General features: G+C 56.6%; 1 protein-coding gene across 2 annotated transcripts in view; it reads left to right on the top strand.

Annotated features, from left to right (window-relative positions):
* The first annotated feature begins 242 nt into the window (after positions 1 to 242).
* PEPD (peptidase D) overlaps positions 243 to 18979 on the top strand; it is a 127528-nt gene continuing 108791 nt past the window's right edge. For both annotated transcript variants that reach the window (XM_017967595.4, XM_008987700.5), the window contains exons 1-4: positions 243 to 290; positions 5235 to 5418; positions 6864 to 6991; positions 16266 to 16329. In XM_017967595.4, the coding sequence (XP_017823084.1) occupies positions 274 to 290; positions 5235 to 5418; positions 6864 to 6991; positions 16266 to 16329 (393 nt within the window). In that variant the 5' untranslated portion in view covers positions 243 to 273. The remainder of the gene's footprint in view (positions 291 to 5234; positions 5419 to 6863; positions 6992 to 16265; positions 16330 to 18979) is intronic.

Genomic DNA, 18979 nt, shown 5'->3' with positions numbered 1-18979 from the left:
CTGCCCGCTGCCCCTACCTCGCCTGCAGCACGCCCATGTATCCCGGTCGCGCTCCCGGGCCCGCCCCCTCCGGAGCCCCGCCCCATCATGGCCCCGCCCCTCCCCAGGTCCTGCCCTCTCCCGTCTCGTGGAGTTTGGCGCTGGAGGAGGCGGGTCAAGGACTCCCTGCCCCGTCCCTTCCCCGCCCCTTCCCGCCCCTTCCCCGCCCCCCGCAGTGAGACCCGCAGGGCTCAGCTGACGCCGCAGTTCACGTGACGCCGGTGCAAGGCGAACATGGCGGCGGCCGCCGGGTGAGTGCTGCCCCTCCCTCGCTCTTTCCCGCTGGCGTGGAGAGGGGCAGGGGTGTCCTGGCCGGACTGCGGGTAAGAGCCCCAGCCGGGCTCGCTGAGTGGCGCCGGCAGGCGCCTCTTCTAGTGGGCCCAGCGTCCGAGCGCGGGGCGGCGAGCTGCACGCTCCGAGTCAGGGTCGGCGCAGGGGCCGCAGCTCGTCTCCACCCTCCCGGCTGTCTCAGGCCCACCTGCGCGCGTCTGGCGGCCACACTGTGCTGTCGCGATGGGGGCTCGGATCGACACGCAAGTTCGCTGCCAAGAACCCCAGGTGGGAGGGCGGCGTTGCGAGGACTGCAGGCACCCGGGTGCTTCCCGGAGGAGGCAGTGTTTGATTCAGGCTTGGAATTCCCTTTTCGCAGCAGGGGACGTCCCCACTTCTTTCAGGGGCCAAATGTCACTCCTCAGAGAATCCTTCTCTAACCATCTATCCCACTTTTTGTACCTTCATCATCACCCGATAAACTATATAGAGCATTGTTTGTATCTTTTCCCCATTTAGAGTGCAAGGGCAGGGCAGTTTTCTGGTTCTCCCTAGCCCAGTGCCTTGCACACAGTAGGTCCTCCATATTGAGCTGAATGAAAGAAGGCTGAGTGGTCCTAGTGCGAGGAAGGGTGGCTAGATGGGTTCACCGGAACGTTGGGCGGAATGTCCCAGATAGGGAGCATCTGAGCACTGGATAAGGGACAAAGGTTGAGAGTTCAGTGTTCCGGTGACAGGGGTGCAAGCCTGGGCTGGAAGGTGTGGTGTTCCAGGTGGCCTCTTCAGACTTTGCCCTGAGGGGTTGGAAGGGTTTTGTTACAAGCTGCTGGATCTGTTTTTTAAAGAATAGGCTCCATTGAGCACATTCTCAATGGGAGAAGGTGCAGGTCTGGTGACATGGGGTAGGGGGAGCTGGTGTAGGAGGGAGCAGTATTCCAGATGCCAGGTTGAAAACTGAGGTCAGAATGGGGGAACTAATGGACTGACTGCATCTCTCTTTTTAGGATGTGGGGAAAATGGCAACAGAAAGTGGGTTCTCAGTTGACCCCCAAGGTTGGGGGACCTTAGAACATACAATTCAAACGTTTTGTGGGCACCTGCTATATTCCAGGAATAGCACTGGGCCTACCCTTAGGTACTCACAGGCCACTGCAGCAGATGGACCCATGGGACTCTGTCATCCATCTGCTTGCCTATGGTCTTGGCATTTGCAAGGAGGGACACTGACTCTGAGCTCAGGGAAAGTATGGGAAGCCTTCACTCCCTGGATGACTTTTGTGCTAGTGCTTCAGCGACGAGACTCCGTTCAGGTAGAGAACAGAGCGGACAAAGTCTCAGATGGGTGTAAAGATCCTTGAACCCAGCCTGTGAACCTTTTAAAGGCTGGTGAGCAGGCTGGTGTCTAAGCAGTGGGTGTGCTTTCTCTCTGTTTGGGCTGGCCAGGTTAGCTCACAGGGAGTGCCTGTTTACCAAAAGCTGCGGCAGAAACCTGTTGGAAATGTTTTACTGGTGCTGAATTTGCTGAATTTGCAGGAAGAATTGATGTGTGTTGGCTCTGGGCCTGACAGTCTCTCTGGGGGTCTGGTTTATGCCATGAAAAATCAAAGGGCTTGTCTATAAAACTTGATACTGTGGTGTCCTGTAATTAATGACTATAGGGTGTCGTCCAGTCTCGTGGCTCAGGCCAGCCCTTCTCATTCCCAGAGCCCCGCACAGGGTGGGTGGGTTCTGTTCTGGCGGAGTCCCATGGAGAAGTAAGCATGGTTGTAGGTTTTCCTTTCAGTGGCAGCTGAGTGCTTGAGTGGCTTATCAAGTTTTCTGCTCAGCTCTTGGGATCCCAGTCCGGGTGTCCTGAGAAATTTCAATCTCTCAGAAGGTTCTAGACAGGGGGAGGGCCAGCTCTTCTGCAAGCATTACAGGTGGGAGCATGGTGTCAGGCCATGGGGAGCCAGCACCTGGTGTGATTAAGGAGGGAGGCCAGGCAGGGAGAGGGGAGTGTGGGAGAGGTGGACAGGGCTGGGGTCTGCAGGCCGGTGGCTGAGGATGGGCATTTTTGACCAGTCATGCTGTTCGATGATGGTGGCTGAGGCCATCCATAGTGGGGCCTTGGTGTCATTGCCCCTGTGCTGTTGAGGACTCTGCAGAGACGGGTTTTGCCCCGTGCCACAGCTGGCCGGGTGCCAGGCAGGAGCATAGCAATGAACGAGGCACCTGGAGCTTCCACCACCATAGGCTTTCCTGAATGTGGGGAAAGGGTGTGGGAGTCCATGGGGGACACATGAGCACGAGGTGCTGGCGACTGCACTTTCAGTTCCCGACAGCACAGCCAGCTGGCATGTGGTCATGTTTACAAACTGTCAGTGACTTCCCTCTACCCTTTCATCCATATGGCTGAGCGTGGCAGAAAAGCCCTGACCTAGAGGAAGCCCTGGCCGCTGGTGTCCACCCAGCTACCTGCTCACCCTCCTGGAGGGTAGGAAGGGCACGTCGGGGATCGGGAGGGGGCTCTAGTCATGTCAGCATGTGCGGCTGACCCTCCACCCTCCCTGGGCAGGCTGGAGCTCGAGGGCTGCTTCCTGCACGCTGATGTGGCATCTTTTTATCTCACAGCTGTGTTTGTGACACCATGTGTCATTCAGCAGATATGTGTTGAGCGTTTGCTGTGCGTCAGGCAGGGCACCAGGCGGGGCACGGCAGTGACCAAGGCAACTTGGAGCTCCATCTTCTCATGTTTCCACCCAGAGGGTCATGCCAGAGAACACCAGGAAGCACCAGGCAGCACCTGCTGAGTGCTAAGTGTTGTCTTGGCCGGGGACCTGGCCCCACACCAGGAGTTCCTTCCAGGGGGCCACTAAGGAGAGTTGAGAGCAGAGACCATATGCAGAGCTGTGCGTGTGTTAAGGAAACCCTGGAAAGAAGATGGGGAAACCTGGTCAGAAACCCAGCAAGGGCCATGCTGTGGGGCAGGGCAGCCTCATCAGAGCAGTGGCCCTGGATGGAGGGGCACCCCCAGCCATTTAGTTTCAGGGTCCCCAGGGCGGGAGCCAGAGGAGTGGATCCAATGTCCTCCCTCTCCTCCTGCCCCCAGCCTGTTGTGCCTGCGGTTGGCTCAGCCCACCTGGAGGCAGGAGGCAGGTTGCATGCTGAGGAGGTTGCGTAGGTCGGCCTCTGGGCACAGAGCAGTGGGCTGTATCTGGAGGGCAAGTAGGGAAACCTTAGGTCAGGGACTAGTAGGGTTGGGCAGGGAGAAGAGTTGCAGGTTCAAAGAGGGAGGCCAGGGAAGAGCATCCTGAGGTCATATTGGAGCCAAGATATGCAGGAGGTATCACCTGCTCATGTGACCCTGGCCGGAGGGTCAGGGCCTCTGAGGGTCCCATGTGAGGTGAGTGTGAGAGGTGCCCCAGGCCATTTCACCTTGGTGTGCTGTGAGGGCTGGTTTCATCGCAGTTTCACTGCAGTCCCCGGGCAGAGCTGTGCTCTGGGACTGGCTCTGGGACATCCCTGCCTCCTCGACCTCCATGCCCACCCACTGCTCCCTGGCTGGAGAGCCTGCAGGGGCTCCCTCCTCTGCCTGACTCCTCCTCCACCTAGTCCCCATTATGTCTCCACTCCTGGCCTCCAGCCTGCTTGCCAGGACCACCAACCATTTATTCATTCATTCAACAGAGCAGATACTGACACCTGCTCTGTCCCTGCCCTCAGGGAGCTTACACATTACCTGAAGGCCCAGCAAACAAATAAGTGAAAAGTTATGGGGGCACTAGAGAGACTTGAAGAGAGCTGGGGGATGGGGTGGGTAGGAAAGGGGCATTTTTGCAGAGGCTGGGTAAAAGGGCATGGGATGCCCTTGGGAAGAGCATTCCCCACAGGGCACTGTAGCAGCAAAGACGGGAGTGTTCTGGGTGTTTAGGGAAGAGCGAGGATGCCCATGCTGCAGTGGAGGAAACCAAGTGCGAAGTGGGGGCCCGGATCCCTCGTGGCTGGGGAGCAGTCTGCACTCAGCAAAGCCAGCTGGCTCGGGGTTGGGCAGGGAGTGTGTTCTGGGATTGGCATTTCGAAAGGGCCCTTCTGGCAGAAGGTGCAGACCAGGCTGTGGGGAAGCTGGGGCCAAGAGTGATGCTGAGAGTTGCCTGCAGTTGTCCAGGTGGGACATGGGGAGGTGGCCCTGGAGATGGGGATGTGCTTTGACGGTAGAATGCAGGCCTTGCTGGTGGCCAGCAGGTGGGATAAGACAGGAGGCCGGAATGGCCTGGGTGACTGTCCAGGTGCAGGTGGTTTGTGTAGGGGAGGTGGGGAGGAGCAGCTTTGGTTCAGGGCCATCTTATGCCTGCTGAGGGTGGCCCATGGGTCTGTGAGTCTGGAGCCGGACATTATCAGTCTGCAGATGCAGATGGTCCTTTGAGCTAAGGGACTAGGTGAGCTCAGCAGAGCTGAAGGAAGGAGCCAGTTAGGGAAGAGGCCCCAGTGTTGGGCCAAGCTGGTTTCCAGCAGGGAGGTTGAGCCAGGGACCAGGGGCCCGGCTGGTGGGGAGCCTGAACCGGCTGCTGTTGGGCAGGGTTTCCACAGAGAGAGTGGCCCCCAGGGTCATGGGCACCAAGTGGCTGGTAAGGATGGGGGACCTGCTGCAGATCGGGAAGTATGGAGTCCCTGTGGCCTGCTGGGCAGTTGGTAGCGGGACAGAGGAGCAGGGAGGTGGACTCAGGACAGCATGGGTAGTGGAGGGGAGACAAGGTCCTGCGGTCCTCAGGCAGCTCAGTGAGGGGCTGTTTCTGTGTCCTAAGCAGGTAGAGCTTGGGCAGCTTGCCCCATGCTGATGGGGCTTTCATGGCAGGCTTGGGCCTCTGGTCATCTCCGACCCCGGGTGTGGGCATGCGTGGAGGTACTAACAGAGGCCCGTCTGGCGGTGTGTGCTCTTGCCTCTGCAGACCCTCGTTTTGGCTGGGGAACGAAACCCTGAAGGTGCCGCTGGCACTCTTTGCCTTGAACCGGCAGCGCCTGTGTGAGCGGCTGCGGAAGAACCCTGCTGTGCAGGCCGGCTCTCTCGTGGTCCTGCAGGGTGGGGAGGAGACTCAGCGCTACTGCACCGACACTGGGGTCCTCTTCCGCCAGGTGAGCCTGCCACCCTTGGCTGCAGGTGGGAGTGGGTGGTGGGGGTGGGACGGAGCTGCTCCCCTGAGCACGAGTTGGAGGCCCCAGCTTGGCCAGTGCTGCCCCTTGTGGCCCTCCTTGAGCCTCCGTTTCCTCACCTGGTAATTTTTCTGGGGGCTCCTTGAAGGTGTAGAATCCTGTGGGGATGGCGGGTAGCCCAGCTGCAGGAAGCCAGCCTGGCCATGGTGGCCATGACTGAGAGTCACTGGCAGCACTCAGTCCCCAGGCACAGGAACACGAGGACACCCACCCAGGAAGACTGTGAGGCTCTGAGCTGGGCCCACTTTCACAGATCTTAGCACTAAACCCATTTTGCAGATGAGGAAACTGAGGCTTAGAGGGGAGATGACTTACCAAGAGGCAGAGCTGGGATTGGAACCTCGTCTTCCAACTCTCAATCTAGTGCTGTTTTCTCCCCGCTGCCATGCTCAGAGCTGGAGCCTGACTTCAGAACCTCTCTGGGGCAGGCAGAGCCTAGGGGACGTGTCCATGCAGAGTCCTGGTCAGAGAAGAGATGGGAATGTGAAGGGAAGCTGAGCATGTAGAGGATGTGGCAAGGCGTGGCTTCCCTAACTGGACCCTGTTGCCCCAGCAAGCCACAGATGGACTGAGACCCATTGCTGAGCCACTGCAGGCTGTGTTTTTCTTTACTAAAAGCACCTCCTGCCCAGAGTCCTGTCTCTCTGCTCCGTTGTTGCAGCTGGACGCCTGCAATCCCATGGCTGCGAGAGACGTGGAGGTCTAAATAAGTTTTCTCCGGCTAGTCTTGATGCTTCTCCAGGTTTAAATATTCTGTGGCTTAAAAACCGATTTCCTAAATTCAGCTGTTGGCTCCCTTTCTGATGGTATGCAAGGCTAATTTTGGAGAGATCCTCCTCCACTTCATACCTTTATGACGTCCTGTTAGCGCAGCCAGCATTCATTGCTAAACACTGAAGTCATCAGCCGCCCGGGGGTGGGAGAGGGAAGCAAGAAGTCCTAAATGGAGGAATCCATTTCCGTGCAGATATCCGGCCTGGGCGTCAGAATCCGGGGGGCATCTTGCCTGCTTGTGTGTGGCAGAGAGGCAGAGCTGAGCTAGACCACTCGGTGCTGCTGGGTTCCGGGATCCCAGGGCGCTCTGTTGTGGTCTAGGGGGTGGGGACACAGGCAGGCTCGGGCATCTGCCTGAAACCCCAGCAGGGTAGAGGGCTCCCATCAGGGTAGAGAAGCTCCCAGGCTGCCCTCTGCCAAACCGTGGGAGGATGAGCTGAGGAGCCGGGTGCTGAGGGGAAGGGATGTGAGGGGCTAGGGTCAGTTACATGATTGGCCCGAACTTGCTCTCTGGAGGGCTAGGATGCAGCCACCTGGTCCCTGCTTGCACCTCACATTCCACTGGCTAACGAGAATTCTTATTCCTGCCATAGGAGTCCTTCTTTCACTGGGCATTCGGTGTCACTGAGCCAGGCTGCTATGGCGTCATCGACGTTGACACTGGGAAATCAACCCTGTTTGTGCCCAGGCTTCCTGCCAGCCATGCCACCTGGATGGGAAAGTAAGGAGCAACCTGGCTGGGGCACTGCAGCTACCAACCACGGGCTGGGGGAAGGGAGGGGAGGTGGAGGGGAGGTAGGGTAGGAGGGCAGGGCTAGGCGGGGCCTGGGGATGGCGAGGAGGGAAGAGCCGCAGGAGGAAGGGGATGAGGTCAGGGTTGTCACAGCCTGCCTCGAGCCAGAGCCCTGGGAAGGGATGTCAGAGCTGAAGCTATGACTGTGTGGTAGAAGGTACTAAGAAATTATTTTAGGCAGATAGAGAGGTAAAGGGGTCCTTGGGAGGTTTTCTTGTAAAGCCTCACCTCTCAGACCAGGCTGGCAACCTTTGATATGCAAATGCTGGCCTTTAGAGCCTGGGTCCACCCAACTTGGCGATTCCCAAGGCCTTCTTGCCCTTGCCCCACAAGTTCCTGGCAACACAGCTACCCCCACATATCCACGAGAGTGTAGAACATCCTTGGCGCCCTACATTTACATGTTAAAAGGCTGAGGCAGGAGGGCCAGCTTTTTCGGAGGGCTACCTGAATGATGTGCCTGGTCAAACCAATCCCCTGAGCCCTATGCAAATCAGACATCATCTCCTCCAGCCTCTGCATCTATACCTGGCTGGTGTCCACTGCACTTGGGGACTGCCTCTTTCGGCTTGGGGAGCTTCTTCCTTCTGTCTTCTCCCTTTCTTCTTGCCTATTAAACTCTCCGCTCCTTAAAAACCACTCCACATGTGTCCGTGTCATTTTTTCTAATTGGACTCGAGACCAGAATCCCTGGTGTTACTTCAATAATCGGAGCCTGTCAGCCGGGGGGCCTTGCTTGTTTGGAAGTGCAGTTTGTTAATCCTGAAATTCTAGCTCCCCACACCCTGAAAAAGATGCCGGAGGCTTTGGCCCCGGGTGGCCGTCACTCCTGCATGGCATTGACAGGCATGGCTTGGCCCTGTGCATACCTGAGGGTGGCAGGTTGGGTTTGGGTCTCGGGATCCCCTCTGTGAGGCTGGTCACTGATATGCTGGGCATGTTATTTGCTGCCTGCCTCTGGACACTGCGCAGGCCCTGCCTTCTTGGCTCACCTGTGAGACAGAGCAGAGGCTCAGGCTACTGGGCACCTTCCACCCTCCAAGGTGTTTGCTGTTCCAGGTCCCCAGAGCTGTTCCGCCTGCTCAGATGTGCTGGGGTAGATGCTTAACCAGGGAGATTTTAGGTAATCAGAGGATCCTGCTGCCTGGTGCCCCAGAACACTCATTACCAGGTGGGCTGGAGAGGCTGTGGCTAGTTTGAATGACAAGGCCCTTGGCTGCCACAGGGACTGGGCTCTGTGCCAAGGGCCAGACTGGGGCCACAGCGGGGCTTCCCCTGCTTCCAGCGCCGCCCTGCCCGCCCCTCCCTTCGGTACAGACTTCATTTCTGTCTTTGTTGGTGTGTGCTGCTTCTGCTGTCTCAGGGCGAGGGGTTCAGGCTTACAAGTTGGTGATCATTCTGCTCTTGGGCCACTTGGCAGGATTCCAGCCAGGCAAGACTGGGGTCTTTGCTGGGCAGGACTCACCCTGGAGCACAATTGGCAACAGAAGAAGAGGCCTGTTTCTCCTGGGGGTGGTCTCCTGGCTCCGCCCCTGGGAAGAAGAGCATGGAGTAGACACACCTAGGCTGGCCGCCTTTGGGGCTCCTGACAGGCTGCCCCTCGGGGCTCCCGCCTGACGGTGCCTTCTCATCCTGTCACAATCTTTATTGTCAACCCTCATCCCATTCCCAGTGGAATCCTTATGACTGCCCTGTTATAAAACAGGAAATGGCTCAGCGTGGTGATGTGACCCATGCGGGTCCTGCTGCCAGGTCTTGCTGGAGCTGCAGTCAGAAGCTGAGCTCACCTGCTGGCTCAGTGTGGCTTCTGAGAGGCCGTGGGGCTTGTGAGTGGGTCTGGTCATGTTTGGGGCTCTAGTTCCTTCCCTGTGATGCTGCTCGGGAGGCCCCCCTGGACTGGAATTACAGTGCTGGCTGCTCCAGGGACGGTTACATCTGTGACAGTGACATGAGGTGGGGATGGTTCCAGGAGGCAGGTTGTCTTGTACAAAAACGGCCACAGCAGTGTTTCCGGCCACTTGCTGTCTGCAGGTGACATCTATTTTCCCTCATGTCTGACCCAGGTCGGGCTTCATGACGGATATGGCAGTGTTGCTGTGTGACATCTGAGGCTAGACTGTAAAGTGCACTGTGGCTTCCACCTGGTTCTCTCCTGTGGGGTGCTCACCCTGGGAACCCAGCCACCACACCATGAGGAAGCACAACTCCCCACCACAGGGGGACTCCAGCTGCCAGCAGCAGCAGCCGCCAGCGTGCATGAGCTCCAGGTGGTTCTGAGCCCCAGCTTTCCACCTGCTGAGGTCCTAGGTGTCATGGAGCAGAGCTTCTCTGTCCTCTCTGGGCTCATTCTGAATTCTCAGCCTTCAGAGTCCATGAACGTGATTGGTGGTTTTGCACTCCATTAAATTTTGGAATTGTTTGTTCCCCAGCCCTTGTAACTGGGACAGCAGTGACGAAGAGTTTAGGTCTGCTTTCCACAGGAGCATTCTCCCAGCATCCTCTCACCACCCAGAGCAGAGTTGTGGCCTCAGCCCTTCTTGCAAGTGGCACATCTCAGAACTAGCTAGGGCCCCTGTGCCAGGTGACTCTTGGCTCTGCAGTTTTGAGCTGGATGCCCTCTCAGCCTCCTCATGGCCCTCGATGCTGGCCCAGAGCCTGCTGACATGTCCCACTGCTCAGAGAAGCAGCTGGGGAGGATGCCTCCTCTGTGAGATGCGGACTGAGAAGGAGGAACAGCTTCAGGGAAGGTTTGATCAGGGCCTAAGCAGGGCCCCACTGGGTGTTCTGTTTAGGGGTTTCCAGCAGGGGTCTCCCCTGTTGGAAAAAGCTGTGTGCATGCTGGGCAGGTCAGATCAGGGAGCCTTGGTCCCAAGGGGTCTTCTGGCCCCATAGCTGAGAGGTAGACCCTTGTGCCTGCAGTCCTGGCTCCCTGCCACAGCCACCCCCAGCAGGCCTCTTTGTTCCTCTGCCCTGGGGTAACCCTGTCTGAGTCTCCCCAGCCTGAGCCCCCGGGAGAGAAGGCTCAGTTGTAACAGGGCAGTAGGGGCGGGGTTGATTGTGTGGGACTAGAGCTGGGGAGTGGCCAGATCTGATTGCCTGCGGCTACTTCCAGCGGCTCCTGGAATCAATAGGGCACCTGGAGCGAGGCTGACGGGAGTACCTGGCCTTTGCAAGCAAAACCCACCAGACTGCACATTTGACCTTCAGCTCTTCAGCTTCCTTTTGAGTCCCTATCTGATGGCTTTTGAAAATCCAGCTGGCAGATACTGCAATCCAAAGTCGCCCAGGGAAACGACACCCCCGTCTGCAGGATCTGCCACTTCCTGCAGAACGGCTCTTGCTATTGTCAGGGTTGCAGACGCCTGGGACCGTGGGCAGCCTGGGGACGGCCCACTCCTCACCCCAGGCTGGTCCTGGGAGGGGAGGGTAGTAGCTTCAAATGCATTTTTATTCAGTCTCTGCTCACAACAGTGTGGTATCTTTTTGATGTGAGAGTGTTTTCCACCATTTTTCGTTGAAGTCGGGCGCAGTGGAGGGTGGCTTTGGCTATGGGGTGTCCGGGGCCTCTGTGAGTCAGCGCCCCAGGCAGCTTCGGAGCCCAGGGTTGGGAGCCACTTTGGACCAGGTGGGGGGACCCTCCTGGGACCTTTGCAGCCTGTTCTGTGCCCAGCCCTGGGTGTACAGGGAGAGGTGCTCACCCTCCTCAGAGCCATACCCACCTCCCGTGTGAGAGATGGCTTCGGGTATGGTGGGAGGGTTTGCACGTGTATGGTGTATGTGTGGGGGGCTGCATGTGCATATAGTACCTGTGTGTGATGTGGTGCATGTGAAGGGGTGGGTATGTATGGATGTGGTGTGGAGAGGACGTGTGTGTGTGAGGTGTGTGTGTGATGCATTTAGAGTATGTTGTTTGTGGGGCGGCATGTGCTGTGTTCGTGGTGTGTAGGGTGTTTGTGATGGGGGTGTGGTGTGTAAGGTGTTTCTGAGGAAGGGTGCATATGGGTGTGTGCTGTGTCGTGTGATATGTGTAGGTGGTTGTGATGTCGGTGTGTGTGTGCTGTGTTGTGTGTGGATGTATGGCATGTAGGTACATGTGAGGGGGAATGTGTGGGCGTGTGTGCTGTGTTGTGAGTAGGTGTGTATGTGGTGTATAGGGTGTTTTTGATGGGAATATGTGGTGTGTATGTTTTTGTGATGGGGTGTGTTGTGTGTGTGGTGTGTGGGTTGTGATGGGAGTATGTGTGTACTGTGTTGTGAGTGGGAGTGTGTGTGGTGTGTAGGTGTGATGGGGTGTGTTTGTGTGTGGTGTGTAGGGTGTTTGTGATGGGAGTGTGTGGTGTGTAGGTTGTGATGGAAGTGCGTGTACTGTGTTGTGTGGGTGTGTGGTATAGGGTGCATGTGAGGGGGTGTGGGTGTGTGTGTTGTGTGTGGGAGTGTTGTGTAGGGTGTTTGTGATGGCATGTGTTTGTGTGTAGTGTATAGGGTGTTTCTGAAGAGTGTATGGGTGTGAGTGCTTGGGTTTGTGAGTGTTGTGTAGGGTGATGGGGTGTGGTGGGTGTGAGTGTGCTGTGTTGTGTGTGGGTGTGTGTAGAGTGTTTCTGATGAGGGTGTGTGTAGGTATGTGAGTAGTGTGTAAGGTGTTTGTGATGGGGTGTGGTGGGTGTGAGTGTGCTGTGTTGTATGTGGATGTGTGTGGTGTGTTGTGTGTTTGTGATGAGAGTGTGTTGTGTGTTTTTCCTGGCACTGCCCCAAGGACCAAGGCTTCCCCAGCCTCTCTGGTGGCTCCCTCCCATGCTCCCTGTGATCAGCAGGGTGTGGGGGGCTCTCTTTGCGGGACGCAGGCCTCTGAGAAGAGGTTGAGGAGCTCCCTTGGCTGCTGCCTGGACGGTTTGGGGTGCTGACCCTGGGCAGGCCTGGCCAGTGGGCCTGCTCTCCGGCCTCCTGGGCATCGCTGTCCCCTCTGTGGCCCCTGTGAGGAAGCCTTGCTCGGGGGGTGGTCTTTGGGCGTAGATGCCTGCGTCACTGTGGCGAGGTCTGCTTTTGTCTCTGTCCAGCTGATGACATCCTCAGATGGTTGCCGGCTCCGCCACAGAGGAGCAGGTGCCGCTGCCTTCCACTGTGAGCAGAGTGAGTCTCAAGGTGGCATTGTTTGTAGCTGAAGGCAGGCCTGGCTGCGGGAAATGGATGGTGACGGCTATAATTTGACCCTATTACTTATTCATTAACTGTGTGCAGGTGGTCAGCCAGCCGACAAGACCTACTCACTGAAATTTCATTTTCTAGAGGGCTCCCCATGTCTGCACTGTGTGGCATTAATTTATGTCTCCTTCCCACCCGAGGCCCCCATGGGTGCTGGTGGTCACCGCAGAGTAACCAGGCATGGGCGCTGACTCTGGGCACTGAGAAAGGCCTCTCATTCATGCCAGGGCCGAGCTGGGGTCCTTGGATGCTGACCCCGTGGAGGATGAGCACCTCTTTGGGTAGGAGGACTTCTCTCTCCTGCCAAAGCTATCCTTGGCACTTGAGGGGAGAGTGTGTGGGGTGATAGCAGCTTCTCTGCTGACCCATCCTCTCCAGTCCAGTTATTTCTTTTTCTTTTTTGAGATGGAGTTTTGCTCTTATGACCCAGACTATAGTGCAATGGCGCGATCTCGGCTCACTGCAACCTCTGCCTCCTGGGTTCAAGCGATTTTCCTGCCTCAGCCTCCCAAGAGCTGGGATTACAGCCACCATGCCCAGCTAATTTTTTGTATTTTTAGTAGAGATGGGGTTTTGCCATGTTAGCTGGGCTGGTCTTGAACTCCTGACCTCAGGTGATCTGCCTGCCTTGGCCTCCCAAAGTGCTGGGATTACAGGCGTGAGCTACCACACCCGGCCACCAGTCCAGTTGTTTTTATCCAGACTTCCCATGTGATGGGGCCTGACATGAAGTGCCACTGCTGGACCCAGACTCCCTGTGGGGCAGGGTGCTGGCTCCTCCGAGTGGCTGCCTCTTGCCTTGGCCAACCTGGCCCTTGGGAGTCCAGAGCCCCCCAGGGGCCTCTCCAGCCAGCTTCGCAGGGCTTGTGTGGCCACACCACTTCTTTTCTCATCAACCCCACCAAATCATGGCTGCCAAGCCTTCGGTGGCTGGTTTGACGTGGGAGTCTGGCACGAATATCCCTTAGGGTGAGGTTTAAATGGATTTTACTATAATTAGCCCCCAAACACGAAAAATAAGTACTATCCAAACTTAATTATCTCTGCCCTTTAAAAGAGAATGAAACGAGCAGTGCCGGAAGAGCTGCATGCAGCTTTTCAGGTTTTATTGTTGAATGGCTCTTCTGCTGAGAATTAGGCCTTCTGCTCAGGAGGTGCATTTTGGCAGGAGGGGTGGGAACGAATTTCCTGGTGGCTTCCCTCTGCACAGTTGGGGTGAGTTGGGAGGTCTCAGCCATCAGTGTGGCACTCCCATTGGGAGTGGAGGTGACAAGGTCAGGTGCCACACTGATGGCTGAGATGCCCCTCTGTAGGACGCTGGCCTCAAAAGCAGTTCATTTGTACTTCCCCAGTCTGCTGGGAAGTTGCTTTCCACACCTGTCACAGCTGAAGGGAAGGGGCTAGAGGCAGAGCTGGGAATGCATGGAGGACGCAGGGTGTCTGTTATGGAGCCAGGCAGTCTGAGTTGATGTGACTATCTCAGCCACGGGTTTCACTGATGGCCCTGCCTTTTGTATTTCTGGCATGTGCTTTTGTGCTGGCCTGTGGGGTCAACTTGGTGCCGAGAGTTCAGTTGTTCAGTAGCAAAGGGTTTGCAGGCTTCCCTTTGAGCCGGCTGCACAGTAAGCCCTGAGTCTGGGGCCTCTGGAGTCCAGGCGAGGTGCTTGTCATCAATTCTTGCGCCTTAACTGCTTGAGGCCGTGCTAATGGAGGTGTCAGACCTTGGCCATTTAACTTTTGAGTCCTGTCTCAAAAGCACAAGTGAATGTGACTGAATCATGCAAATTTAATTAACAGCAGGCACTTGATACCCTGTGATTATTTCAGAGAAGCCAAAAGGGAGAGAAAGCAAAGGGCATTGTGGGCTGCACTGCGCAGCTGATTGATTGCAGTGAGACCAGCATCTGCTGGGTCCTTGCTGTCCCTGATGTTGTTCCCTGCAGCCCTCCCGTCTGTCCCTGGGCCCTGTGGCCAGTACTTCCTGGTTTGGGAGGAGAGGGAAGTAGTGGAGAACTCAGTGCAGTGGATTCTGTTTCCTGGGAGTGATGCTGGTCCTTGGTGTGACAGAGGCCGAGAGTGGCACATAGGACACCAGTTCAGGAGCTCACTCTTGAAGGTTGTCACCTCTGAATCCAAGGTTCTCTCCCTCCATTATGTTCTGTGGGGCACCCTGGGCACAGTGTCCTCCATACCCCCCAGTGTTGTTGGTAGAGGGTCTTGACTGCTAGTTGTCCAGGTTCTTGGTGTTTTGAACAAAGAATTGGAACAAAACACACAAAGCAAGGAAAGAATGAAAGTAGAGATTTATTGAAAATGAAAGTGCACTTCACAGTGTGGGAGCCATCCAAGCATTGGCTGAAGGGCCTAGGGACAGAATCTTCTGAGGTCCAAATACCCCGTGGAGGTTTCCCATTGTCCACTCGGTACTCACCTCTTATAAATGAAGTGGTGGCCCTCAGTCAGTCGATTGGTTGTAGAAAGCAACCAATCAGAGACTGAAGTAAAGTTGCAGAAGTCACGCTCCTGTGCAAACATGTGATTTGTTGCAGAAAGCCACCAATCAGAGGCTAGAGTGAAGTTACAAAGTTGCACTTATATGCAAATCAAGACTCCCTTGCAATCCGAAGTACTTTCAATTACCCATCTGCCTGGAAAAGGGGTTAGGGAGTAGCCTCCGGTCCTTTGTTATTTAGGCATGGAAAGTTAAGGTTTTCCTTTCAATTTAGTTCCTGGAAGTCTGGTGAAAGAGCCTTAGGTTCCCTGCCTCCAGACCCTATTCTGCCTCACCATCATCCCTTGACAGCCCTGGAAGCATCATCTAGAAACCATCTGCTGTTTTTTGTCTGAGGCTTCTTTGGAACTTAGCACCTGTTGACTGTAATGCAGTGAGACCACAGACAGTGGTGAGGTGGGGCCTGGAGCACAGCTGGGGATAGAGCCCCTGTGATGAGGTGGGGCCCAGGAGTGGGATGGTGTGGGACGGTGTGCGTGTGCGTCAGTGGATTTGGCGCTCAGCGTCTCCCTTGTGCAGTTCGTGTTCCTTTCTCCTCACGTAAGCTCTGTCACCAGCAGAGACACTGACACATCTACTGACCAAGAACCTGGGGGTGGCGGCTTGCAGGACCCAGGCTGGAGGTCTGCCTAGCACAGCTGTGACCAAAGAGCCTGTCAGGAGGTGGATGAGGACTGCCCAACTTTGTCGTTTCTGTGTCTTCTCACTGTTAGATCTTTCAGGAATAATGAGTAAGCTTGAGTTTTTCTCATCACATTGAGTAATAGTGATATTGACTTTTTAAAAATGTTAATTTTTGGCCGGGCGCAGTGCCTAATACCTATAATCCCAGCCCTTTGGGAGGCCGAGGCAGGAAGATTGCTTGAGGCTAGGAGTTCCAGATCAGCCTGGGAAACATAGTGAGACCGCATCTCTCTGAAACGTTTAAAAAAATTAGCTGGCTTGGTGGTGCATGCCTGTAGTCCCAGCTCCTTGAGAGGCTGAGGTGGGAAAATCACTTGAGCCCAGGACTTTGAGGCTGCAGTGAACTCTTGATTGTGCCACTGCACTCCAGCCTGGACAGCAGAGCATAATGCTGTCTATAAAATAAAATAAACTTTTCTTTACAGATGCTCTATGAAGACCTGGCAGGCAGGTTATTTTATGCCATAGAGGGTGGGCTGCACTGGCTGGCTACCCTGGTGAACTGTCTCTGGCAGTGAAGGGGGATGATAGGGGTTTTGTCTGCAGTGGCTGGCTGTAGGTGGCTAGGGTCATGGAGGAGCAGGGGTTGATGAGGAAAGCAGGTGTGCTTCAGCGGTCACTCCATGGCCCACTGCCCTTTGCCCTCCAAGTGTGTGTTGGGCAGACCTGCTCGATGCTGGTTGCTGGGAACTGGCTGTGATGGGGATGGGCCTGGGGCTCCATGGCTTGGGCTTGGCAGGCAGATAGGTGGCCACAATGAGCTATTACCAAGCCCTGACCCTGGCATTCCTTGTGCTTTTCTTTGAGGATCCATTCCAAGGAACACTTCAAGGAGAAGTATGCCGTGGACGACGTCCAGTACACAGATGAGGTGGGTAGCTGGCTCCTCCTCTGAGTGTCCCAGGGCTTCCAGCACCCCTTCCACTGCTGGAGTTCTCTCTTTCCACTGCCACAGCTTAGCTGGGTGTCGGGGACACTACCGCCTGGCCACCAGCCCCCCACTCAGGGTGTGGCTCCCATTTGGAAGGAGTAGGCAGCAACCCACACCTCAGGCTTCTTTGCAAAGCCATTGCTTTGCCTGGGAAGGCCCCTGACTCTGTGGGTGGAAGTGTCTGGTGATCTGGGTCATGGCTGCTGAGATACAGGAGTCGTCTCTGAGAGACAGGTCTGCTTTCAGCGGTGGCACACTGTCTAAGTCACTGCGAGGCTGGGCTGAGGCCTTCATGTGTCTCCAGCCCTGGCTGGCTGCAGATGCTCCTGTCAGAAAAACCAGAGGTTATGAAAGGCTTGTAGAGTGATGTTGGAGGTCCCTTGACTTCAAATCCACTTCTCAGTGGGGTTGTCCAGCGGGTGTCCTGTGGCCTGGGTTGGCGAGGGACTGTCCTCTTGGGGCTTTGAATCTGTCCCAAGTCCAGGTAGGTGAAAGGGGCTGCCCTGACTCCTTGACTCCAGCTCTCTTTCCTGCCAATGGGGCAGGGCTGGGACAGAGGCGAGAGCACAGCTGGGAGCCCCCGTGGTCTAAGTGACCAAAGGCCCTGACACTGAACCATGGCCTGGCACACAGGAGGCCTCTGTGCTCCGGCCCTGGGCACTGTCATAATCCCACGTCCTGTGCAGGTCAGCGCCATGTAGAATGTGAAACACCTGAAGTCCGTGCCTGCCACTGGGGGTCCAGCCTGGACCTGGCAGCATCAGCTTTGGATGGGGCCCTCCTGTAGTTACATTTCCCTAGATAGAGGTCACGTGTGGGCCATGCTATGAGCCGGGGCTGCGGTGTGGGAGTGGCTAGGGGAGCCAGTCCTGGCGGCCAGGCAGCTTCCCCCTTCCCATGGGCAGGACACAGCCTGGCCGAGGATGATGGCACTGGGTAGGAGGCAGGTTCGCAGGGATCATGGCTGGGCACACTGCTGTGAGGGGCCAGTTTGTCTCTGTTTAGCATCTGGGGCCCAGCCTGGCCCAGCCAGCTGAGGTGGCCAGCTCTCTTTGACTCCAGGCAGGCCAGCACTGTGTGTCCACAGTCAGGCCCAGCCCTGCCTCCAGTTCTGCTGCCCTGGAATACGTTTTCCATGTCTCTGACAGTTTTTCCCCTACCCATCTTTTGAGGCCTTGGACCAGCCCCCTGAGTTCACTGCGGACCCTGTTCCTCACTGGTGCCCCTTCCCCGAGCCGTCAGGACACGTTGTGGACACAGTGGATGCTGACTGTGTTCTGATGTGCATCCTGCCCTTGACTGTCTTATATTTGTCTTAATGCCCAGTTCTTTTCCCCAAGACATGCCTCTTGCTCCTCTCCCTGCCCAGTCCCAGGGACATATGGGGCATCAGAGGTGGCTGAGATGCAGGGTTCACCTCAATAGCCCGGGGCACAGTGCAGTGCAGGCGGTGACCACATGAGCGAACAGTCACCCCATCACCGCCACTGCCAGTGCAGATCGGTGTTGATGCTCTAATACTGCTGGTGTTTTTACTGGAAACAAGGCTCATGTTGACAGCAGGGCAAGTGCTTCATGCCGGGGTGGTCCCCGTGGGCTCCAGTAACACCGGCAGCTCTCCTGGAGCCCCTCGTCCCTCCTGCTATGGCCTGTGCTGAGCCGCAGACCCCAACCCGTTGATAGATGAGACTGAGGCTGAGAGAGAAAGGCCTGGTCCATTGTCACACAGCTGGAAGGGAGTCGTGCTGGGATGCGACCCCAGGACCTCTGGACCCAGGGGCCTGCCCTGCAGGCCTCCCTTGCCCCTCAGAAAGGAGGGCTGCTGTAGGACACTCCTGCGCAGGCAACTCGGGCTCCCTGTGCCTTTGATTTTCTGTGGCTCAGAAGGGAGCCTGCCAAAAAGCATGACCTGCTGGACTGAGTCCCCTGAACTGGGAGGTGTCCCAGGTTGCTGAAGGTACCTGGGGCCTGGAGCATCGTGGGAGGTGACAGGAGGCTTTTTATGCGGAGAAGGGGTCCCCAGGCCATTTCTACAGTGCTCAGCCCCCCTCTCAGTTGGGGTGGCCTCAGCTGTCAGTGACATCACAGCCAATGCTTGTCTCCTCTGAAAAAAGGCAGGAAGCCCTCCATGCCATGGCTGGTCATATGACAGCATGTGTGACATGCAGGTGTCTGATGGGGCACAGCTGGCTCCAAGGTTCCCTCCTCCCCACAGATGATCCTGAGTTTAACTACTGAGAAGGCAGTTCCCCTGGGAAGGGGGCACTCAGCAGAACCCTGAATGGGGCCCCGAGGCTCTGCCATGAAGTCCCTTTGCAAAGGCTGGCGGGGTCAGTGGCTGGGAGCTGGCAGGTGGAGCGCGTGTTCCCTACACTTGCTTCCCTTTATGGCGCCAGGCAGAAGGTCTCAGGGTCACTGAGTCTGCTGCAGGCAGGACAGATAAGAGGACAACTGCGGGAGCACAGGGACAGGTGTCAGGAGTGATGAGGTCAGCAGGGGCTGTCACTCTGTGGGACCGCCGGCCCAGGGCCCCTGGAACCTGATTGTTGAAGAATAGCTGCACACACAGACTGTTGGCGATGTTTCCTGA

Source organism: Callithrix jacchus, chromosome 22 (genome assembly GCF_049354715.1).
Source record: "Callithrix jacchus isolate 240 chromosome 22, calJac240_pri, whole genome shotgun sequence".
NCBI classification, from domain to species: domain Eukaryota; kingdom Metazoa; phylum Chordata; class Mammalia; order Primates; family Cebidae; genus Callithrix; species Callithrix jacchus.
This window is presented reverse-complemented; position numbering and strand designations above follow the sequence as displayed.